The 25,465-nt window shown below is 39.5% G+C and overlaps 1 protein-coding gene across 5 annotated transcripts in view; it reads right to left on the bottom strand.

Annotated features, from left to right (window-relative positions):
- Positions 1-239: 239 nt before the first annotated feature.
- LRRC8D (leucine rich repeat containing 8 VRAC subunit D) overlaps positions 240-25,465 on the bottom strand; it is a 117,901-nt gene continuing 92,675 nt past the window's right edge. For 4 of the 5 annotated variants that reach the window (XM_025393129.1, XM_025393130.1, XM_025393132.1 and 1 more), the window contains exon 3: positions 240-3,174. In XM_025393129.1, the coding sequence (XP_025248914.1) occupies positions 596-3,172 (2,577 nt within the window). In that variant the 5' untranslated portion in view covers positions 3,173-3,174 and the 3' untranslated portion in view covers positions 240-595. Of the gene's footprint in view, positions 3,175-6,348; positions 6,420-25,465 lie in introns of all 5 variants that reach the window. The other variant, XM_025393133.1, reaches the window with a different exon arrangement.

Here is a 25,465-nt window from a genome sequence, read left to right as displayed (position 1 = left end):
ATTCCAAGTCTGTAAGAGTATAAAACCTATGACACGAGGTGCTCAGGAGCAGCAGTACCAGTCAACTATTGTGAGGAGTGCTTACTTGAGGCACTTTAAATTAAAACAGGAAATCAATCAGTATTTTAGCAAATCTAAATTTACAAGTTTGGACTTGATGTATCTGTCTTTAGTGATCTGAGTTAAAGCAATATTGCACCAATTAAGCAAAGTAAATTAAGACCCCTCAAAAAAGCTGATATAGTAAGAAAATGTCAATTTAATCATTTACTTTAGCAGGCAAGCAATTTGTAAACATTCAGTAGCGGCAGCATCCAAGTTACAAACAATTTAAAAATAACCAAGATTAGTGATTATAATTTTTCCTTCCCTTTCCCCAAAAGAAAAAAAAAAGATTTGGAAATGAATGACTTAAAACCCTACAAACGTTGAACATTCAGTTATGTCTTCTATCAGCCTTCTATGCATCCTCTCTGTGTTTTATTTTAAAAGATGTATCTACTCCTAAAATGCATTATCTTGTAATAACTTGTACGTGAGCACTTGCAATCTAGGAAGTTGTTCCTGCACATCGCTGTGCACATATTCTCTTAGTTTAAATCCCATTTGCAAAGGGAATATTTATGTCTTGATTCAATGCCTCTTTGACTTCGAGTGGCAGGGTGTCAAAAAGGTGATCTTCCACAACAAGCCCGCTTTTCTTGAGCATCCGACACTGGCCCAGCTGGGCTGGCAGGCGGTCCAAGCAGTTCCCCTTCAGCTCCAGCTGAGTGAGCTGGGAGAGCTGACCAACTTTCTCTGGGAGTGAGGTGATGCAGTTTTGTCCCAGATTCAAAGTCCTCAACTTTATGCATTTAAACAATTGTTTTGGCAGACTGTCCACTTTGTTCCCAGTGATATGCAAATGCTGCAGGTTCTGAAGCAATCCTATTTCTATTGGAATCATTGAAATGTTGTTGTAGCTTACATCTAAGCATCTGAGTTTCTGTAAACTAAATACTGCCACTGGTAAGGATTCGAGCTTGTTGTTAGAGAAATAAAGTGACTCCAAGTTTTTGACATGGGTAATAGAGGGAGGAATAGTAACAATCTTGTTATGCCATAATTTTAAACAAGTCAGTCGTTTTAAATGCTGGAAACTGATGATTTCCTCAATTGTGCGAATGTTATTTGACTTTAAATCCAGTTCCTGTAAATTAGAGAGGCTGAAAATAGCATGTGGAATTCTCTCTAGTTCACAGTTCTGGAGTTCCAGCTCGGCGACATTCATCATTTTCTTAAGGCTGTTCAGTACCAAGAGTTTAGTGCCGTCATTATGAATGACTAACTTTGTAAGATGTGGAGCCACATCTGTAATGTTGGAGGGAACTTTGGTCAAATTGCTCTTCACGTGGAGAATCTTAAGGTGCCGCAACTCTCGGAGAGATTCAAGTCCTATCATCTTGTTGTTTTCAGAGTTCAAATTGCCTATTAAGTACAACTCTCGAAGGTTTTTGAGCAAATACACCCAGGCAGGAATTTCAGCCACATCGGTGAACTTCACGTGAAGGCATCTCAAGTGATCGCGAAGAAAGCTAAAAGCAGTCTGTTCAACTTTTGCAGGGCAGTGGCAGAGGTGGAGCTCTTGGAGGTTAGTCATTTGAGAAATCTTAGCAGGAATTTTAGCTTCTGGAATTAGTTCAAGCTTTAGCACATCCAGGTCTGTGAGGTCAAAGACAGCATCGGGCACCCCCGATAGCATGAACAGATGCAACTCCTGCTTGTCCTGGGCATTGCGTGAAACGTGCTGCCTGAGTTTTTCAAATGTCCACTCATGGTTCAAACTAATTTCCCTAAGTTTATTTTCACTAACTTCTGACAAGAACACACCAAAACGCTTGGAATATAGCTGGTCATACTGGTCCACCATGTGGAGAAGGAACGCAAAATCGTTTTTGACATCTGGAATGTCACTAAAACTGCTCTCTTCTCTGACTTTTTCGAAAGAATATTCCTTCAAAGGTATCCTGAATAACCAGAAGAGAGTGTAGAGGCAGATAAAGCCATAAACACAAATAATGGATATGTAACTGATGAGAAGCTTTTTCAACATGTAAGCCATATTGTGGGTGCACTCAAATACCTCATAACCAGTCAGATGCTCAACTTTGGGCTTGCAGACATGTTCAAAGCTGATTGCGTTGACAAAGTTCGCTGTATAGCAGAGAATAAAAATGAACTTGGCTGTTTTGATAACTGTTTGGACGACATAGAGTTTATAGATCAAGTCACTATCTTCCACATGGGCACGGAACTTCCTCACTTTCTCAAACAGGGCTTTGGCCTGCTCTCCATCCTTTTTATCTAGGATGGTCATGCTGGGAACTTCAATCACAGGTTTCTCAGCTGAAAATTTAAAGCCGGTTTTATTGATCATTGGGGTACTGGCACTGGGGCTCCCTTCATCACTGCTGGTAGACACATGCTTTGGTAGAGTCTGGGCACCTGTTATTCTCTGCTTGTTTTCCTCTGAGTCTTCGCATGCTGTCTCAGACAATGCTTTTGTAGTCCAAGGGGATTCAAAGCACTTTCCTAATATTGAAACAAAATGTTCTACTTTTGAGCATGTTTTGGGATATTTGAACCAAAAGTTGCTACTGACCATGAGAATAATAGTATGTATAAGAGCAAGGTATGGAAAGTACTTAGAATACCACGGAAGGGCCAGATGGTAACACATCTGATTAATAAATACATATTGCTGAAAATCCAAGTTTGTTTTTCGACCTGTTGGATCTTTCTTCTCTTTCTTTGCCTCCTGACTTGGAAGTGCGAAATCTGTGCGAGGATATGTGGCTCTGAGAGGTATGTCAGGTGTCACAGCAGATGTCCCAAAGGAAATGTCATTTGTTGTCCGCCCATCTTGGTCTTGGTTGGTGGCTGCTTCCATCTTCGGGATGTTGGTGGTGACCTCGGCATTTCCTGGTGATGTATGTGCCTTTGAATTTACAGGAGATGGCAATACTGGCAAACAGACCACCTGATCTTTGGTAAGTTGCATGGTTCCTGCAAAGATGGCTACCATTAACATAACAACAGCCAGGTAATCCATAAACACATCCCACCATGGTTTCAGGATTCGGTAAGTTGGCTGAATGTCATTAAGTGATGCAACTTCCGCAAGGGTAAACATTCCTAGAAAACAAGAAGACAAAATACATTATTCTAGAGATGCAAGTGAAAAGAGTAAATGAGAAAAACCCTATGCCTGTTCCAAACTAAAGTTTTCTCATTCAGGTCCTACCTTTTTATCCAATATAAATGTAGTAGAAAATAAACTAAAAGGAGAATATATAGCTTTTCTCTCCTAGTGCAAGGAAGAGGGAAAGAATGAGTAAGAATTGCATTCTAGGTAAGAAATAATGACAGACTGCACCAAGTCCATAGTGGTTACTTAGTGGACCTTGAAGGAGGATATGACAGCAGGATGGCATTTGTTGTGGACTCATTTAAGGTTAAGACTGAAATTTGGAGGTCGAGGAGTGGGATGACTCTTACTTTGTACAAGCCAAAATTGAAGGGTCTGTGTATACCATTAAATACCGTTAAACTCTGGATAGTCTTATGTTCCAGACTTAGATCTAACACTTACTAATGATGTGATTCCTTAAGCCTTGTATTTCCCATCTGTATAACAGGGATGAAAACTTCTAAGGGTTGTTGGAAAGGTTAAATTAACTAATGATTGTGACACTCTTAGCACACCCTCTGGCCACAACTGTTTGTTAGATGTTTATGTTAGCTCCAATCACTCTGGTGGAAGTGCCCATAAACAGTTGAAATTAAGGGTCTAGCATTTAGGAGGAGTCTTACTATACACACTTGGATTTATCAATATATATAGCTGAAACTCTGGCCTTTGATGCAGTCCTATGGAAAGCATGTGGATTGAGAAGACAGCTCAAGACTCAGGTGGCCATGAAATAATCAATGATGGTGATGTTGAATAAGTCAGCACCAGGAAGACACACGATCTCTACCAAAGCAGGTGACCCGAGCAGCCATGAATGAAGCCCCGGTGCCAGGAAACTTGAAAATGTGGTTATTATTCACTATCAGCTGGTAGCTTTATAGCACTGAAACTAGTTTATACAAATAATAAAGTACGAGGGCAATCATCCTAGAAGTAACCAAGAAAAACGTGTTTATAGTGGCAAGTATTGGGAATGGCTTCTCTAATTATGTACATGAACTGAATGTTTCAAGTTTCAACTTCTTGAAAAACCACATTACCATATGTTGTTTTCTTGGGAGGTTCTTGCGTTTCCATATTCATATTGCTTTGTCTTTTTTAAAGAAATAAACCATGTCATTTCTTTAAAAACTAGCAAAAGACAAAGCAATAAAAACCAAGGCAAGTACCCAAGATTTTTGGGAATGCATCTATTTTTTTAAAATTAAGGATGGAAGATGAATTTTTAATGTTTTATTTTTATTTATTTATGTCGCCCAGGCTAAAGTGCAGTGGTGCGATCTCAGCTCAATGCAACCTCTGCCTCCTTGGTTCAAGCGATTCTCCTGCCTTAGCCTCCCGAGTAGCTGGGACTACAGGCATCTACCACGCCTGGCTAATTTTTGTATTTTCAGTAGAGACAGGGTTTCACCATATTGGCCAGGCTGGTCTCGAACTCCTGATCTTGTGATCTGCCCACCTCAGCCTCCCAAAGTGCTGGGATTACAGGCGTCAGCCACCGTGCCCGGCCAGGAAGATAAATTATCTATTCATAGGTTGTCTGGAATGCTGTGTTGAGGAGGATTTTGAGGCTGATTCTGGTTTCAGTAGGAAACAGTGCTGTGACCAATTGTTCGTGTCTTCCTTGGATGACACAACGAAAAAGGCATTAGTACTTTGATTCTGCTCTGTTTTAAATTAAGTTTCTGAAAGCAGGGACCAGGTCTTATTTATTTATTTTTGTCTAAAAACCTTCCACATACCTAGTACTGCACAGAGCAGGTACATAATATTTCTTAATAAAATACGATGACTACTACAGCAATGATCACATCTGTAGTTAGTTTTGTAAGTGAAATACCTCTTATGTAAGCAGGTAAACATAAGCCTAAGAACTCCAAACATAAAATTGTTAGAAATCACATTCCCAGACTTCAGGGCTTAAGTATGAAATGCCTGGTATCCAGTGTTTGGAAAAAAAAAAAAAAAATTACCAAGGAAGTGAAAAAAAGAAAAATAACCATTTGTACCTTAGTTGGGGAAGTGGGAGATAACATGCCCACTCGAACCCCTTTTATTCTGAGCTCCTGTATCTTGTGTGGGTTTTGTTTTCATGAATGGCTTGGGTAAGCAGGAAGAAAGGCTACTGGAATCATGGCAAGCTAAACTAAATGAGAAACAGCTCAACCTCATGTCATTTTGAGCTCTTCAGTTCCTATCTAAAATGCACAAAACACAGCATCAAGCTGCAGGTTATACAGAACGACTCTTACTTCATGTACAGAGACTAGAGAGGACACCTTGCACAGGTTTATTTCTGGCAAAGAACATAACAGTCATACTTGGGGACCATGGCTTTAAAGGGCCATCTGCATGAGTAATAGGAACAATAGATTTTTTTTTTTGCATGTAATATTTCCTTCAAATAGGATTTTTCTTTACTTTTTAAATAGAGTCATGAACTGCATAATGGTGTTTTGGTCAACAATGGACTGCATATATGATGGTGGTCCCATAAGATACAAGATGGTGGCTCATGCCTATAATCCCAGCACTTTGGGAGGCCGAGGTGGGTGGATCATTTGAGGCAGGAGTTTGAGACCAGCCTGGCCAATATGGTGAAACCCCATCTCTACTAAAAATACAAAAATTTAGCAGGCATAGTGGTGCACACTTGTAATCCCAGCTACTTGGGAGGCTGAGGCAGAAGAATTGCTTGAACCCAGGAGGAGGAAGGAGGTTGCAGTAAGACAAGATCACGCCATTGCACTCCAGTCTGGGTGACAGAGCAAGATTCCATTTTATAATGAAGTACATAGAAACCTGATACACAGCACTAAACATTGGCATTATAGATCAAGTAGGGCAGCGGTCCTCAATCTTTTTGGCACCACAGACAAGTTTTGTAGAGGGCAATTTTTCCACAAACGGGCGTCGCGGGGAGAGATGGTTTTGGGATGAAATTGTTTCCTCTTGGTTGGATCATCAGGCATTAGATTCTCATAAAGTGTGCACAACCTAGATCCCTCACATGCGGAGCTCACAATAGGGTTCACGCTACTATGAGAATCTAATGCTGCTGCTGATCTGACACAAAGTGGAGCTCAGGCAGTAATGCTCACTCTCCCGCTGCTCACCTACTGCTGTGCAGCCCAGTTCCTAACAGCCCTCGACAGGTACCAGTCTGCAGCCTGGGGACCGGAGACTCCTGAAGTAGGGGAAGGACTGATACTCAGTAATGATGTTGGGAATTTGGTTTTCCAGGTGAATACATACATACATGCATATACACACACACATCATCTAGCTTTGTGTAAGTACACTCTGGTATTCACGCAACAATGAAATTGCCTAACACCACATTTTTTCAGAAGGTATCCCTATTAAGTGACATGTGACTGTAGCTGTATTTGGTCCTAGGGAGACCAGGATGTCTGGATTGGCGGATTGAGAGAGAAGTGAATTTTGAAAGTCAGTGTACTGAGGACATTGGTTATTTGTCTTTTACACCATGATTATCACAACTGGTCTTTCTGCTGCCAGTCTTTACCTCCTTTAATCCCTTTTCCATCTTGCCGTGGGTCCCTTGGTAAAAACTCTCCAGGCTCTCTCTGTTCTAGGCCAGTAACTTCTGCCAGTTTCTCTAACAAGCCATTCTCTCCCTTGTGTTCAGCCTCTCCAACACTTTGTTTCCTCTGCCTTGATTACTTCCTCCCTACTCCCTTCACCAGGCCATCAGGTTTCTGCAGCCTTTTCCAGAAAACTTTCCCTGATCCCCTAGTACGGGTGAGGTGCTTCTTCGATGTGTTCTCACAGAACTCTGTACCTTCGCCCATCACAGCTCTTAGCACACTGTATTTACTTGTCTGATCGCCCACTGGATTACCAATTCAATGAAGACATGCACTATGTCCAACTTCCTTCTTTGTCCTATGTATCCAATGCCTGACACATAGTAGGTGCTCAATCAATGAAATGATTTTGAGATCTTGATCATCATCTTCAGCATCCTAAAAATTCCTTGAGAACATTTATTAACATCTGCAGATGGTATGGGGCAGAGGAGCGTGTTATTAAACTGAATTGCTACCACAAAGCAACATTGATCTATGCAAGAATGAACACTCTAAGCCAGGTCTCAGCATAAAAATAAAGAGTTAAAGGACCATACAGCAGAGACATTGTTGGATCCTTGCAACCAGTGTTATTTTGCAGCTGTTGAAGTGTCAATGGTAGTTTTCAAGCACCTTGTACTCAGGACAGGCTTTGATCCCACGAAATAGAAGAGGCTGTCCACCTTCCCAGTGGGAAAAGAAAAGTTCAAAGGTAGTGGCAGTGGGCACAGCAACAGAGTACAGAGTACTGTAACTTCACACGCTGTCACCAGCTCTGGCCCCAGACTCCCTGCAAGAAAGGTAACACTGAATAACAGACAGCGCACGACCACTCCAACCTCAGATGAGCTCCTCTCTTCCAGCACATTGTCTACTCTGCCACCCCCCACCAGAAGTTTTGTGCCCTTGCTATTTTCTCCAGCCCATTTCTCTTTTTTCTTTCTATTGAACTTTTCCTTAATAAGTGCTAGCTCAAGCACTACCTTTTCCTTCAAATTGCTATCATATTGTCTAATAATAATCTGTTTGTAGGCCGGGCATGGTGGCTCACGTCTGTAATCCCAGTACTTTGGGAGGCCGAGGTGAACAGATCACCTGAGGTCAGGAGTTTAACACCAGCCTGGCCAACATGGCAAAACCCCGTCTCTACTAAAAATACAAAAATTAGTGGGGCTTGGTGCCAGGCACCTATAATCCCAGCTACTCAGGAGGATGAGGCAGGAAGAACTGCTCGAACCCAGGTGGCAGAGGTTGCAGTGAGGCGAGATTGTGCCACAGCACTCCAGCCTGGGCAACAGAGCAAGACTCCGCCTCAAAAACAAAATCTGTTTCTAATCTCGATCTCTTCCACTAGATCTTGAGCTCCTTGTAGGCAGAGAATATGTCTTATTCTCCTTTGTAATCCACCATGCCCTACTCTCACCCTTGAAGAACACAGATGGCATTTAGTGATATGATAATGGTGACAGTAATAGTGGCTATCACTTGTCATTTTCCTTCCATGTGGCAAGCACTGTACTAGGAGCTTTACATCTGATACAACTTCCCAGTTTTATACAGAGCACATTCCGGAAAATAAATGTACAAAAGTTTAAGCTGTTGGGGGCTAAGAGAGTGGCTCTATTTCCAAATGTTGTATGAAATTATAAAATCCACCAGAATTCCTAAAATTAAAATGACAGATAATACTAAATGCCGGTGGGGATGCTAGAGCAACTGGAACACAAATACTGCTGGTGAGTGTGTCAATGTTGGGAAACTCTGGGAAATGTTTTAGTATTATCTACTAAAATTGAGCATAAGCACACTCTATGATCCTGCAATTCCACTGCTAGGTATATACCTGTAAGAAACATGGGTATATATGCATCCAAAAACATGTATGAGAATGCTCATAGCAGCACCATTTGTATTAGCTCTAAATTGTAAGCTATCCAAATGCCTATCAACTGTAGAATAAAAAAAAAAAGATGTGGTATATTTACAAAATAGAATACTAGGCAACAACAAGAATGAATGATCTGGTTACACGGGTGTGTTCAATTTATAAAATGTGATCTGTACACTCAGGCTTCCACTTCAATAAAATGTTTTTGGTATGTACGCTTTCACTTCAATAAAACGTTTCAGAGGAAATGGTAAAAGAAGTTGCCGCAGAAACAGCTGTCCTAGGAATGCGCTGTGACATGACATTGAGGCTGTGCCTCCGCCCTGCCCCAAGGCACATCCCGGCTGGCTGGGATTACATGCCAGGGAAGCCTGTCTCTTCCTCTGGTGATCTCCCCTCACTATTTATTTCCCCAGCCTGAGAGTAGGTGCCTGCTTTCCCTGGAGTACAAAGGACTGATTCTGCCATAGAAAAGAAGGTGCAGAGGTAGGAACATACGATATCTGAAAGTTCTGGGTGGAAAAAGTTGAGCGTACACAGGTGGAACACAGTGGAACATTGCCTGAATCCTATTTAACCTTCACAACATTACTCTAAGCAGCCAAAGTGTTGTTATTTACCCTTGAGAGGGGAAGAAATAGATTCATAGAAGTTGTAGACATTAAATAATTAGTAGCAGAGTCTGGATTGAAAATCCCACCTAAGGCTAAAGCACATGTTCTTCCTACCAGATTACCTTTTCTTCTTTATTTCTCATGTTTGCAGTGCTTTTCGGTTTGCAAGCTACTTTCCTATACAAGATCTCTATTTATTTTCATAATAACCCAGTGGTCTAGGCATTACTACTGCCCAACAGTATGAGTAAACTTGAGGCTCAAAAAGCTTAAATGACCTCTCTGAGCTAATTAAATGAGAGAGCTAATAGAATCTTTCATCTCTAAATATTTTTCTCTACCACGGATCATCCAATGGCTGTGTTATTGGCTAAGGGTTGGCTATTGAAGGAGGAAACTCCTCACTGTTGTCCTTGGCTTAAAGGTGACAAAGCAATGAAATTATGTAATCACCACCATCCCTTCCTGACATTCACTAGGAATTCAAGAAAGCCACCAGCCCTGTGCCTAGCACCATGGAGGGGAATGCAGAGATGATCTAATATAGATCCTTGCCCTCAAGGAGATCCCAGTCTAATGCAGGATGATAAGAAATAAGAGTACAATTACAACATATTAGGTTGGTGTGAAAGTGATTGCGGTTTTTGCCACTACTTTTAATGGCAAAAGTTGCACCAACCTAATAGTGAGGGTATTGCTCTGACCTTAATACAAAGTAATATGAAGTTAATACAAAGTATAGCAGATGCATGGATGGGGCAAGCCCAAGTCTGCATGTGGTTACTGGGAGAACTTCACAGAGGTGTGGTTTTGAGCTGAGAGATGAAGGAAGGGTGAGACATGAGGTGGTGGGGAGAGGAGGGAAAACAATTTTGACTGAAGAAATAGCAAGGGCAAAGGCATAGCATGAGATAAATGATGTGCTAGAGAAACTACAAATAATTTTAATGCTATCCCAGTTATTGGTCTAGTATATGCCTGTACAGATATCACATCTCATGGGTAAGCCAAAGTATGGAAACCAAAGCATGGATGTTATCTACAGGCTTAAGAAAGTGCCCAGGCCATAAGGCAGAAAACCAGTACTTTCCAGCAATGTCAGCCACAGGACTTAGAATTAATGCATCTGTTATACCATTTTACCCACCAAACATGGGGATAATGACATATGCCCTTCCTACCAGGGGGGTATTTCAACCATCAACTGAATTAAAGATGAACAAGCAATTTGAAAACAAAAGTAGGTTTTCATATATACTGAGTGTGTATGTGTATAAAGTATATTGAACACATATTTATATAATATAGTATATTAACTACATTATGATCTTCAAGTGACTTATTTTAGGTTCAGGTTTGTAACATGGGTAAACTAGTTGCTGAGGCTTGGTGTATGAATGATCCCATCACCAAGGTCAGCAGTCCCCAACCTTTTTGGCACCAAGGACTGGTTTCATGGAAGACAATTTTTCCATGGATGGGGGAGGGGGGTGGTTTCGGGCTAACTCAAGTGCATCACATTTGTTATGCACTTTATTTCTATTATTACACTGTAATATATAATGAAATAATTATACAACTCACCATAATGTAGAATCAGTGCGATCCCTGAGCTTTTCCTGCAATTAGACAGTCCCATCTGAGAGTGATGGGAGACAGTGACAGATCATCAGGCATTAGATTATCACAGGGATAGCAGAACCTAGATCCCTTGAATTCACAGTTCACAACAGAGTTCATGCTCCTATGAGAATCTAATGCTGCTGCTGATCTGACAAGAGGCAGAGCTCAGGCGGTAATGTGAGCAATAGGGAATGGCTGTAAATACAGATGAAGCTCTGCTCACTCTCCTGCTGCTCACCTCATGCTGTGCAGCCAGGTTCCTAACAGGCTATGGATCAGTAGCAGCCTGTGGCCCAGGGGTTGGGGACTCCTGATCAAGGTAATGAGCACAGCACCTAACAGGGAGCCTTCCAACCCAACTCCCCTTCTTTCCCTCCCCCATTAAGCAGGCCCCTGTGTCTATTGTTCCCTTCTTTGTATCCATGTGTATTCAGTGTTTAGCTCCCACTTTGCTCCCATGTGTATTTAGTGAGAACATGTGGCATTTGGTTTTATGTTCCTGCCTTACTTTGCCTAGGATAATGGCCTGCAGCTGCATCCATGTTGCTGCAAAAAACATGATTCATTCCTTTTTATGGTTGCATAGTATTCCATGGTGTATATGTACCATATAAAAATCCAGTCCACTGTCGACGGACATCTTGGTTGATTCCATGTCTTTGCTACTGTGAACAGTGCTGCAATGAACATACAAGTACACGTCTTTTTTGTAGAATGATTTGTTTTCCTTTGGGTATATACACAATAGAGATTGCTGGGTTGAATTACAGTTCTGTTTTAACTCTTTTGAGAAATCTCTACACTGCTTTCCACAGTGGCTGAACTAATTTACATCCCTACAAGCAGTGCATAAGCGTTCTTTTCTCTGCAACCTTGCCAGCATCTGGCGTTTTTTGACTTTTTAATAATAGCCATTCTGGTGTGAGAGGGTATCTCACTGTCTTTTTGATTTGCATTTCTCTAATGATTAGTGATGATGAGCATTTTTTAATATATTTGTTGGCCGCATGTATGTTTTCTTTTGAGAAGTGTTTGTTCATGTCCTTTGCTCATTTTTTAATGGGATTGTTTTTTGCTTGTGGATTTAAGTTCCTTATAGATTCTGGATATTAGACCTTTGTCAGATGCATAGTTTGCAAATATTTTCTCCCATTCTGTACGCTGTCTGTTAACTGTTGATAGTTTAATTTGCTGTGAAGAAGCTCTTCAGTTTAACTAGGTCCCACTTGTCAATTTTTGTTTTTGTCGCAATTGCCTTTGGGGACTTAGTCATAAATTCTTTGCCAAGACCAACATCCAGAGTAGTATTTTTTAGGTTTTCTTCTACAGTTTTTATTGTTTTAGGTCTTACATTTAAGCCTTTAATCCATCTTGAGTTAGTTTTTGTATATGGTGAAAGCAAGGGGTCCAGTTTCAATCTTCTTCATATGGCTAGCCAGTTATCCCAGCACCATTTATTGAATAGGGAGTCCATTTCCCATTGTTTGTTACTGTTGACTTTGTCACAAATATCAGGTGGTTGTATGTGTGTAATTTTGTGGACTCTCTGTCCTGTTCCAGTGGTATGTGTGTCTGCTTTTGTATCAGTACCATGCTGTTTTGGTTACTGTAGTCTTGTAGTATAGTTTGAAGTCACATAATGTGGTATCTCCAGCTTTGTTCTTTTTGTTTAGGACTGCTTTGGCGATTTGGCTTTTTTTGGGTTCCATGTGAATTTTAGAATAGTTTTTTCTAATTCTGTGAAAAATGACACTGGTAGTTTGATAGGAATAGCACCGGATCTAAATATTGCTTTGGGAAGTATGACCATCATAACAATATGATTCTTTCTAATGTGAAGTTAAGCCAATGAGAGAAGAGATCAGCACCTGGTTTCTCTGCATCCTATCCATATCTTGAGGTTTGATCTCCTTAGTGAATCAGAAGTCAGAATGGCTATAAATGGTTATCAAGGGATTTTTGTTTTTTTACTTGAGAATGGCATATTTATTAAGTATTAATTGCATATATTCTTTGATTTCTCTTTTATAGTATGACTATTGCAAAAGACTTAAAGAATTACATTATGCGGAAGCGGATTTCACATTCCAAAGCTTCTCTTGGTCAATGGCACACATGAAAATCAGTTTAACATTCCTGCAAGCAAACATTTCTCGTGGAAGTCAAGGAAGCTTTTTGTACTAGAACTGAAAAGGCAAAGTTATTGGACTTTGGTTGAAAAAAACTAAATCTGAAAATAACAGGGTTGACTCAATTGTTTTAGAATTATGATCCTGTTTTCTTATTCAAATGTATGGTTAGTAGTAACAAAAAAAATCAATAACAGTTTAAAAATCAGAAGACATAGTCGTTGGGCAATCCTGTGGTTACACTAAAAAACACTGAATTATATACTTCAAATGGGTAAATTGTATGGTATGTAAATTTTATCTCCATAAAGCTGTTAAATAAATAAACCAGATCTCAACCTTTGTTTATTTTTACTGCCTAAACTGCCTTTCAACAGAAATAGGATAGTGAAGGTAGATACGGTTGTGGCCTATTGTAGCTATTCATGCTAGACTACATTCTAAGTTCAAGTATGTTTTTAAATGATTGCTTATGTTATTACCTCTCTAACATTCATGCCTCCTCTGTAAAATCTTAATAATAAAAACCACCTCATCGTGTAATGTATTAGGAACACCTGGTTTAGGGTCTGGCACAAAGTAAGTCCCCAAAGATGTTTGCTGAATCTGAATTTTAAAAAGAAAAAAAAGAATCATTGAGGAGAAAAGTCTGTCTTAATCTTTAACTGAAGATGACTAGGGCAATTCGTTGAATTTTTTAACTAGCATGTAGCACCATATACATAGAGTAATCCTAGAATAAATGACCGATGATAAACATTTGGCATTCAATTTTATTTATTCTTTTAGATGTGTTTAAATTAAAATTATTGGCCAGACACAGTGGCTCATGCTTGTAATCCCAGCACTTTGGGAGGCCAAGGCAGGTGGATCACCTGAGGTCAGGAGCCCGAGACCAGCCTGGCCAACATGATGAAATCCCGTCTCTACTAAAAATACAAAAAATCAGCCAGGCGTGGTGGCAAGTTCTGTAATCCCAGCTATTGGGAGGCTGAAGTATGAGAATAGCCTGCACCCGGGAGGCAGAGGTTTCAGTGAGCCAAGATTGCCCCATTGCACTCCAGCCTGGGCAACAAGAGCAAAACTCCATCTCCAAAAACAACAAAAAAATTAGTTATATGAAGAGGTGGCAAATGGTACTATAAAGAGCACAACTCCAATGTCCAAGAGACCTGGATTCAAATCCTGCTCTTTGTTCACATTTCTTAGCCAGAGTAAACGTGGGTAGCTTGGTGACTGCTGGAAAACATATATTTATGAGACTGTTATGAGCAATACAAGAAAATCCTAGCATTAAAACAGAATATAATCACCTAAATTAAAACTTTAAAAGTTGGCCGGGTGCAGTGGCTCACGCCTGTAATCCCAGCACTGTGGAAGGCTGAGGCGGACAGATCACCTGAGGTCATGAGTTCGAGACCAGCGTGACCAACATGGTGAAACCCTGACTCTACTAAAAATATAAAAATTAGCTGGGAGGCAGGTGCCTGGAATCTCAGCTACTCAGGAGGCTGAGGAAGGAGAATTGCTTGAACCTGGGAGGCAGAGGTTGCAGTGAGCTGAGATTGCGCCATTGCACTCCAATCTGGGCAACAGAGCAAGACTCTCTCTCTCAAAAAAAAAAAAAAATACATAAAAATAAAAATAACTTTAAAAGTTTACCTGCACTAGGAGGTCTTAGTACATCTATTAAAAGAAGGAAGCCAAATGGCTTTGAAATATTATTTAAATAAGAGTTTAATGTATAAAGCAGCAAATGGCTTGATTAATATAATCAATATAATACTCAATTATACTTTTTTTTTTTTTTGAAATAGAATCTCACTCCAGTTGTCCATGCTAGAGTGCAGTGGCATGATCTTGGCTCACTGCAGCCTTAACCTCCTGGGCTCAGGTGATTCTCCCACCTCAGCCTCTGCAGTAGCCTAGCTAATTCTTTGTATTTTTAGTAGGGACAGGGTTTCACCATGTTGCCCAGGCTGGTCTTGAACTCCTGGACTCAAGTGATTCACCCGCCTTGGCCTCCCAAAGTGTTGGGATTACAGGCATGGGCCACCACATCTGGTCTGTAATTTTCCATGTAGGCATGAATTAACTACCTAATCAAATACCAACTTTCACTTTCTTTCTGCAGGTAAAAAAAGTCAGCCCTCTTGGTCAACCTGGGCAAATGGGAGAACATGCAAGAGACTTATGAGGATCAAATTCTCAAATCCTTCATTGAAATAAATCAAATGAGAACAAATTACAGTTTATAACGAGCTACAACCTCTCTACAATAAGCCTTCCTCAACACTCAACAAACACGTAAGCACATATGTGTATGTACACACAGATACTCACACACCACACCCAAATCAGATGTCAAAAATTTATATGGTTAAAGAAAATAACAAATGCTTCAGAAGCAATAGGGGAAAAAAGGATGATTTAGTTTTATTCCAATAGGCATCTGTATTACTGTATTATTTAAGTGTTAACAGTTATGGGTATTACAAGTATACAAAATACTCTATAGCTGATATAACTCTATACAGAAATGAAAAGTAAGTCACTAGTGTCACTCCCTCTTAAAAGATTATGATAAGAAATTAAACTTTTAAAAATAGTTCCTTTCTAATGCTATTTTGGTTTAGATATCTCAAAAATAACGGAAATAGTTTTTTTACGGAAAAAATCTCAAGGTTTTAAGAAACACTCCTTATATAAAACTGATCAATCTCAGATTTCACATTGGGCAAAAACCATCCATTTTGCTAACCACCAAAAGCTTTTTATAAATCCATTTAACACCTAAAAGAACAAGACTATAGAAAATTCATAACTTGTGAAATATAAAAAGAACTTTACACAAATTACATTTTAGTGTCTCTTTTAGGATTTCTCCCTAGTGTAGTGCTATTCACAGAGCAAATTTGCTTCAGAGCTAAGGAACAGAACTCTAAATATGTTAATAGGTCTAAAGCAAAGTATCTTAGGAATTAACAAAAATGTGTTAGTACACTGCTGTGAATTTGTTTTACTTCTAGCTCTCAATTCTAAAAGTCAAGGCCCACGTTTGAGGGCTTACAAACGAGATGTTATTCACAGAACAATAAAAACAGGCTCTAAAATCAATGGCTTCCACATTTTATTTCATACAATCTTAGTTTCTTCTATAAGCTATCACCAGCATTCTCTTAAATCATGAACTCAGGCCAGCAGAATTTCACAAGAGCTTCAGTATCTATAGACCCCGCTTAGTGTACCCTCTACTAGAAACTAACAAATAATTACGGAGTTTTTGCTATAGGGTTCTGGGGATTAAAAAGGGAAATAATTTTTTAAAAAATCAAAAGCTGTCCTTACTGAGAAAGCAACATAGAGGAAGCATAAAAAGAGCAAGGGATAATGACAATAGTTTCATTAGTCCCTAAAACAGAGTCTGGCAGCTAAGAGACCTTAATAAAGGCTCCAGAGAAAGTCATCCCAAACTGAGTGAAGAATTTGGTTCAACTTTATTGCCTAACTTCATCCAGTTTATGAGACAGTTAGTAGGATTTCTATTGGGAGCTTTGCTTGCATTTTTAAATTTCCTGCTTCTTTCCATCTGCAAAATGGACATCTTAGATTAAACTTGACCATTTTCCTTTTAAGTTTACTGACATTCAATAGTATTTCTTCTAGCATATACCCGGCATAGCATATCCCTGACAACCAAGCAGCTTTCCATGGTCCCAGGAAGTTGGCACATTCTTTTCCAATTATTTTTTGGGACCAAAAGACCTTCTGATCATAAATCCATAAATATGTGCTCTGGTGATAGACAGCTGGGAGCCTGTCAGTCCTTATTCCTGGTTTGGTACAGATTACTGGAAAAAGTACCTGAGTACCTTGCCCTGGATGCTTACCTCACTAACCCTCAAAAAGTTCTCAAAGTCAGTATGAGAGAAAAATACTCAGATACAAATTCTAATCCTTGGATAGGTAGCTTACTGAGTTAAAAGGATTACTTGGTAGTTTATTAGGAGATTCTAGCCAGTAGGACCAGAAATGAATGCAAAGTCAGACAATGGCTGCTCATGACACTTGCAGAACTGTCAGTTCTGTCTGTCTCCCTTTCTTCCTCCTCTTGCGTTTCCATGCCTCCACCTAATGGGAGGACAGTTTCTTTTATCTGCATATCCTCAGGGCACAGCACAGATTAGGCACTTAATAAAGGTTTGTTAACAGAATGAATCACTCACAACTGTACAGCATTCCAGAAGGGTGCTCAGAACGCACCCAACCTGAACCAAATACTGGCAGTGAGAAAAGGTCACTATTAATTATACCAAAGTCAAAATGATCAACTTTGACAGGCATTTTTCAATGTCCAGCTGGGCAACGTATTAGAACTCTTTTTAACAGGTCATTCTGATGCTAAGTCATTCTGATAGACCACCTGCATGCAGTCTGGCTAGTAATTAAGCACTCTACAGGAAAACAAAGACAAAGGTAAGCTTGGGCATACCCTCACTAGAAGATAATACCAAGAACTAATTCCTAGCAGAGGGCAAGTGATAAGCCAGTATGATCTCTGGGGCAGTGGCAAGTAAACACCATTTTAGCACATAACAGGTGATATAAAACGGCAGAGAGGAAGGAGCTCTAGAGAGGGAGGACCCTTGAGACACTGAAGGTGCCAGCACCTCAGGCCTCCTTTTCCTTGTCCTGCATGGGGTTTTCTGCCCTCAGTGGAGGCAGAAATTCTGACTGAGAGTAACCCTGGAGTTAGTGGTGAATGCCATATGTGTTAAGGCAGAATACCATGTGCAAGTGTTGAGCAAGTACCTGGCACATGGTAAGCACTGAATAACAACTGCTGGTTATTATTCATTGTGTGGAATAAGGTGCTTTATATAAATAACCCTATCAGCATTCATCTTTACCACCTGGTACTGAGAAGTTTGTCTTTCATGATGAAATGGTATGAGCCATGGAACCCAGATGTTCTCCACCTGGCTTTGGGTTCCAAAAATTCAGCCAATTTTACAAGGCATTATAAGCATTAACTCTAAGTCTTCTTTTAATTATTCATTTGCTCATTTATTCCTTTACCTAAGAAATATATACTGTATACTCAAGTATTAACACTATGCAAATTCCTGGAGAAAGCTTGGGGAGTAAATTCAGACATATTTCCTCTCTTACACAGTGCATAGTGCAGCGGAAAGAAATATTCACCTAGTTGCGTATATAAATTATATCATCAATGTGAAGAGCTACCAACAAGAGGTACAGGCTGAGGCAAATTTGCCATGCAGTAAAAGAAGGTTAAAGGTTAGGACCCTATCCTCACACTGACCGCAACCAAGGCCCTGTACTTATATTTGTATCTCTAATTTTATGTATTTTTCTTAAAGACAGCCCCTCAAATTGCATAAATTTCAGATCCCAGGAAGCTTGGACCTTCCCCTGGTGGCATGGTACTACGAAAGTGCATAATGGGGTGTTTCCTCCAGTTGGCAAGATCAGAGAGGAATTTTCTGAGGAAATCATGATGGAAGGGAGGTGTGAAGAAACAGTATAGGGGTATGGTGGCCCAGAATGTGCAAAGGCCCTGTGGAGACAGGGAACAAAGAACTGAAAGAAGGCTACTGCCCAAAGCTTGAAGAGTCACAGGAACATGCAGTGTGAGTTGATGCTTAGAAGCTTAGTTTGATGTCATCAAACTAAGGGCAGTTTTAAGTCACTGGTGTGTTTTTAGCTGTAGATTGGAAGCTGATGAAAATTAAATTTGTGCCTTTTAAAAGATTACTCTTGGCTTAGCATACAGGTTAGTGAGGGAAGATGTAAGATCAGGAAAGCAGCTATTGCTTGACTCCAGGCAAAGGATATATGTACGTATTTAAAACTAGGTTGTGAGTGGTAGAAAAGGTATTGAATAAAATGGATACAGTTATGGGATAATTGGGGCAAATAGTTTACACCTGTATAAAGATATCTAACATGGAATAATTTATACACAAATAGCCTAGAGTCTCTATTATGGAGCTAATTTAAACTAGAAATTCAATTCTTTTTTTTTTTTTTTTGAGATGGAGTCTCACTCTGTTGCCCAGGCTGGAGTGCGGTGGCCGGATCTCAGCTCACTGCAAGCTCTGCCTCCCGGGTTTATGCCATTCTCCTGCCTCAGCCTCCTGAGTAGCTGGGACTACAGGCGCCTGACACCTCGCCCGGCCAGTTTTTTGTATTTTTTAGTAGAGACGGGGTTTCACCGTGTTAGCCAGGATGGTCTCGATCTCCTGACCTCGTGATCCGCCTGTCTCGGCCTCCCAAAGCGCTGGGATTACAGGCTTGAGCCACCGTGCCTGGCCTCAATTCTTAAGTTGGTAGTATACTGGATAAGAATGTGGCTTAAGGAGTTAGCTTGCTTGAGTTTTCACCCCATTTCCATCTTTTACCTGTAAAATAGGAACACAGGTAATGTTTCACATCACTGTGTAAACTTAGGCCTTCACTTTCCTTATCAGTGAAATGGAAATAAAATCCAACTGTGACAAGGTACATACACCACTCAGTGTAATGTTGAACACATGGTAGGCCCGCTCATTGAATGTTCCTACCCTAACAACTCCCCAACATTGGATTTAAATGTCCAGAAAAATTTGGGGAATGTGGGGGCCCCTGAGGAAAACCCAGGATTTGAAATGTGGTGGTGTTGGGGGAAAAATAAAGAATCATGAAGGCTTTGAGAAGGAAAAAAAAATCAATGAAGAGAGAGCAGAAGAGCAAGAAAACCAATAGATGAAGAGACAGAGAGTTAAACCATACATCAGTCAAATATTACAGAGATCTTAATCTCAATCTCATTAAAGCATAATGAAGACTTAAAAATCATTAATGACCTATGACAATATAATCGCTATTGCAGTGGAATTCATTATTGACATGAGAAAACATTTTAGAGCTAAATAAAAATTCCCCTAAAGGGTTGGCCTTTTGAAGTAATACAAACAAGCCCTTATTTTCGATTTAGTGATAAATTGGTAAACTTGGCTAAATACAACTTTTGTTCTATTTCAAAGGATTTGATAAAGCAAACAAGTGTTTTATTCATATTCAATTTATTTAATTCTGTTTCTAAGTACTTAGCATCTATTTGTGCAGCTCTTGTGAAAATAACAAATGATCTTTAGAAAAACAGATCTGATAGGATATTCAACTTGAAGCCCTTCACAAACTAAGGTGTGCTTGGAATTAATGGTCTCTTCCCTTTCCCTAAATTATCTTAACTAGCAGAATTTTAGTAGAGAGCCACTAAAGTTACGGTGCTATAATTTCTAACACCTCCCTCTGCAATAAAGCATTATTAGAGATGTAGGACTGAATCGCAATTGAGCAGCCTGCAGTTTGTAAACATGCTGAAACCTTCCTGTGGTGGGAAGGTCCAAAATATAAATAAACATATTATCTTTCTTTTTTTTTGTGAGACTTTTTTGTGAACTTCATGTGAACACATGCTTTCTAATTCAGTATGTTGTTACTTATTTTAGATGAATTGCTTCTTTGAAGATTATGGTTTTTGACTTGGATAATCTTGGATATTTACTTCCTGATAAAGCACATCTATTTAACTCTCAAAAAATGGCCCAACATTTTTGAAAAATTATTTTTGCATACTCAAATGTCAAGGGTGCCAATGCATTTATTTAAGCACCTGCTATTTTAGTTGTAGAGGTCATTAACAGTGTTTCTCAATCTGTTTCACTTCATGGCCCACAGAGGAAAGGACATTTATATATGCCCTGGGGTAAACTGAGGAGGGCGAATAAAATCAGGGAAAGGGTCTCTGGCCCTACCCAAAGGAGTGGATATTTCAGCTATCCGGTAGCCATTCCTGGCACATCCACTGGGAATTCCAGCCTCAAATATCATACATTGGTTATAAATTAAGGTCTAAATCTTACAAGTGATAGAATTTATCTATCTACGACATGATCATTGTTGTTACGAGTAAATGCCATCTTTTTTCCTCATAAAATCAAAAAACAGTAAACACAGATCATTATAACCAAGAAACAGTTGCTTGTTTGTGTGACTTTATATACAACATGTTACAACTGTAATTGTAGGATTGTCTGATGTGTTGATGGACCACAACATCTTTAGACAGAGGCTGCAAATGCTAAGAAATATGTAAGACTGAGGTAACCATTCATTAATCTATTCATTCCTAAACACTACACACTGTGTCAGGTATTTAAGATTTGTAGTTAGCAACAACGTATCTTGCCCATCTTTACCACCTGTGTTGTAATGAAGCCCTCAAGCTCATAATCATTTACATTTTCAACAAATGTTTAGCTTAGGTAATGTGCTAGGTGCTGAAGACACCACATGCGCGTGAACACACACACACACACACACACACACACACACAGAGTAGAGCAAGATAGATACAGTCCTTGCCCTCCAAGAGCTTAAAGATCCACCTACGCTTATCTTAGTTTGGAAAAGATGGAGCATGGATCACTACCACCATTCTGCCCAGAATTATTTAGGGTAAGCAATGCTAATATCTAAAATGACACAGCCAGGTGCAGTAAAGCACTTTGGGAGGATTGTTTGAGCCCAGGAGTTCGAGACCAGCCTGGGAACATAGTAAGACCCTGTCTTCACTATATGTAAAAATTTTTACAAAAGCAATAAAGTGTATAAATGCAAAAAGAACTGTGATAACTGAGACCAGCAATAAGCAATAATAGTAAACAAAAACCAGGGACTTTTCCAGAAAAACCAGTTGTTACTATTACCCTAATTACAGGCCACATGGGCTAGAAAGGTCTGATGCCATTATATAAGGCTGATATATAAACACAAGTCTAGATATTTTTAGGCAAATAATCTGTAGTCACATCATATCTTAGATATTTTACAGTTATAGTCCATCCAAAGTGGATAACATAGCAAGATAATTTTTACTTCTTTAAGAAGGGGACTGACCTTTTACTATGGTAGGATGTTACATACTACAATTATTTTCTAGTAAAAAATTTGGAGTACAAAAAGAGAGGCAATTGACACAAACCATGAAAATAGCATTTCCCACACTTTTCCATATCAGAATATATGTACAACATGACAGTATCTGTACTGCATAAAGCAGGAAACAGCTGAAGCTGCTCATGGTTAGAGGCTGCCCTGTACCACGGGCTGAGAGGATTTGCATGTCAGCAAGCATATATTCATTCCGTTACTAGTATGCCAGAGAACATCAGCCAGGAAATTGACCCAAATTATGTAACACATTTGAGAGTGACGAATACAAGAGAGCAGGAAAGGAACAATTCTTCCACTTAGAAAATATATCAATATTATCTTTCAGAAAATATTTTGAAGATGGTGATAAACTGATACCACAAGTTGTACTGAATTTGAAAATGTCAGTAATGAGACTAAAAAGTGTAGAGAGGATTCCATGTTGCAAGCATTTGTCCGTAATACGCTCATGCATCCTATGCCACCCATTTGCACCACAAATGCACTGGTTGAGAATAAGAGCTACAAACTGTCTTTCAAATTTACATACTTTTAACTCTGCATGGCATACTTTTCTAGAAGGAAAAAAGAAATATTGAGTCTTGTTACTTATATATGGCAAGTACTGAAGCTTTTAGGGTAGGTCCAGATGTTTTTTATTTTTAATCACATCTCCTCCCAAGTTGACTTTTTAATCAAAATAGTCTTCCATTCCTGTGATAACTATTAAGTGTGCCCCCAAAACCATTATTTGGTAACAGACACCTGCCACCATCACCACCCAGTTTATTTGGGTGCAAAGGTGCCCATCTAGAGATAACATTTCCCAGCCTCGTTTGCAGCCAGGTGTGGCCGCCTAATAAAGAGGGACCAATAGAACGTAAGAAGCAGTTCAACTAACTTCCTGGTAACCTTCATAAAGACAAGGCTACTTGACTTGGCCTTCCTTTTCCTTTTTTCCTGCGGGCCAGAAATGGGGACAGCAGGACAACCTTAGAAATCATGTGTGTAGCACAGCAGTGCTATCCTGCCAGTTGCTGGCTGCTCATATCTGGACTGTTCTGTGAGGAGAAAATAAACATCTATGTTATTTAAGTCATTCTATTTGGGTGTCTCAGCAGTTTAGTTGGTAACATAATTAATAAAACCTCCAACTACTAAAAAACACCTCTTAAAAGCATCTAGAAATAGAAATATTGGGACAGACTTATTTTATAGTTGATCCTTGTTTATAAATACAAGTATTTTATAAACACTAAGGACTTAAAGTGAAAGTATAAACATAAAATAGTATTTTATACTAAATTTATAAACAATATATTGTAATTTATTATAAATAATATAATGTAGAGATATTACAAACAAACATAACATGATATAATAATTATTATAACAAATTAACAGGGTAAGACTTGTGAGAGACAAAATGCGCCAGACAATTAAGGAGGTGATTTTCTTCAAGCTATTGCAATAAAACATTAATGAGGGCTGTGTCAAAGAAAAGGAAGGGGTCTGGAGTTTTATAGAGGCAGGTAAACAAGGATCATCTGGGAGTCAGGAGGAAGGACAGAGATGGGTCTAATCTCAGAATATTGGAGAGCCAGATAGTCCTTTGTGGTTTCCCAGAACACCAAAGGGTTGGGGTGGGGGGTGAGGGTTGGAAAATTGAAGGATGGGGACGATTTTCCAGAGTGCAACTCAGGGAAAGTTCAATATTGTAAGATCCTAATTAGAAAGGGACAGTAAGGAACCCCTGAAGGGTTTTAACAAGTGAGGCAATGAGGTCACCATTCCATTTTAAAAAGAATTCTACCAGGAATGTAGAAGCAAGACTGAAGGGAGGAAAGACTGGAGGCAGGGAGATGGAGAAAACTACTCTATAATCAACATGATTTCCAGTCAATTCAATTTTTCAGTTGGAATAGCTGGTACTGGTATAATAAATTTAAGTCAAGTTATCTAGTAGTTGGTTGTCCTGAATCCTAAGAGAAAGATCTGGGATTTACAGATTTATGACTCATCTATATATGCAAGATGAGATAATCCAAGGAGAACAAACACAGAGAAAAAAGGCCAATGGCAGAATCCAGTGGATCACTAGCATTTAGGGAACTGGGAGAAGAAAAGGATTCTGCAGAGAGGAAGAAGGGTGGGCCAGAGGACAAGAAGAACTATGAAGAGAATGTTGGCCTAGAAGTCAACAGAGGCAACCCCTTCAGGAAGAGAGTGGTAAGCAGCTTTGCAGGTGTCAAAAGCAAGTCATGCATATTAAGGGGCAAAAGTGACTGCTGGATCTGCAGCTGAGAGTCACTTGACACTTTGGCCTCAGCACTTTTGGTGAAGAAGTCTGGCTCACAATGTGCAAGGGTATGTGGGAAAGTGAATATTCACCTCTCAAACCTCGCTGCGGATGAAACAAAAGACTGGTACAACAGCGAGGAGGGGAGGCAGGCATGATGGGAGGGTGTATTTTTCAGGATGGGAAAGGAGTAGAGAGGTGAGAAAGTACCAAGATTTTTTTTTTTTTATGGCTACTTGTTTCTTATTTTGAGCATAAAGTCAAATTATACAAACACATTTCTACAAGGAGCTATAACTCAAGTATGCGGCATGTTGCTATGACTTCATAAAACTACAGAGATTAAGGAATTTAGAATCTCATGGAAATTCTTAAACAGAGTTTGGACATATGTTGTTTGATTTTTCCCTTCAACAAGCTGGTAAACACTAACCTTGCTAACCACCATACTGCTTATCCCGTCACAAAATTTTAAAAGGTTCTTTTGAAAAGTCTGAAGGCAAAAAGGTAACTTGCAAAATAATTCCACAAACTATGTAACTAAAAAAACAAAAAACAAAAAACAAAAAACCCAAAACACATGGACATATAAGTGAGTAGCTCTGTATATATTCAAGTAATCCAAGCAGTGTCAGGCTTTCTCACCCGCTGAAATGTCCTGGGAAGGTCAAGCATTCAGAGAACTCAAGTCAGATTACACCGAAAAGAAGAAGGTGGGAAAAGAAATATTTAGTATTTCTAAGGAGAGTGTCAGTGGCCTACAGCAGCTAGTTTACTTCTCATTTCCTTGACCATGGTATACAGGGACAAAGATGAGGGAAGGAGCTGTGCACTGCTGACGTCTTTACGTGGAAATCTGGGGCTGTATCTTGCCATTTAACACTGAGGCTACTGCTAATAGGCAAGGGGAAGACAGGAAGAAAACTACCCCTACCCCTCCTGAATAACCAACCACTTACATACTTGAGTTTATTAAATTGTCCTATCCATCCTAAGCATAAGTATTACTGTTCCATTTTTACTGAGAGATAACAGGTTTTGAAAGTTTGAGTAATTTGACCAAGATCACACAGCTAATACAAGG

Source organism: Theropithecus gelada, chromosome 1, assembly GCF_003255815.1.
Source record: "Theropithecus gelada isolate Dixy chromosome 1, Tgel_1.0, whole genome shotgun sequence".
Lineage (NCBI taxonomy): Eukaryota > Metazoa > Chordata > Mammalia > Primates > Cercopithecidae > Theropithecus > Theropithecus gelada.
This window is presented reverse-complemented; position numbering and strand designations above follow the sequence as displayed.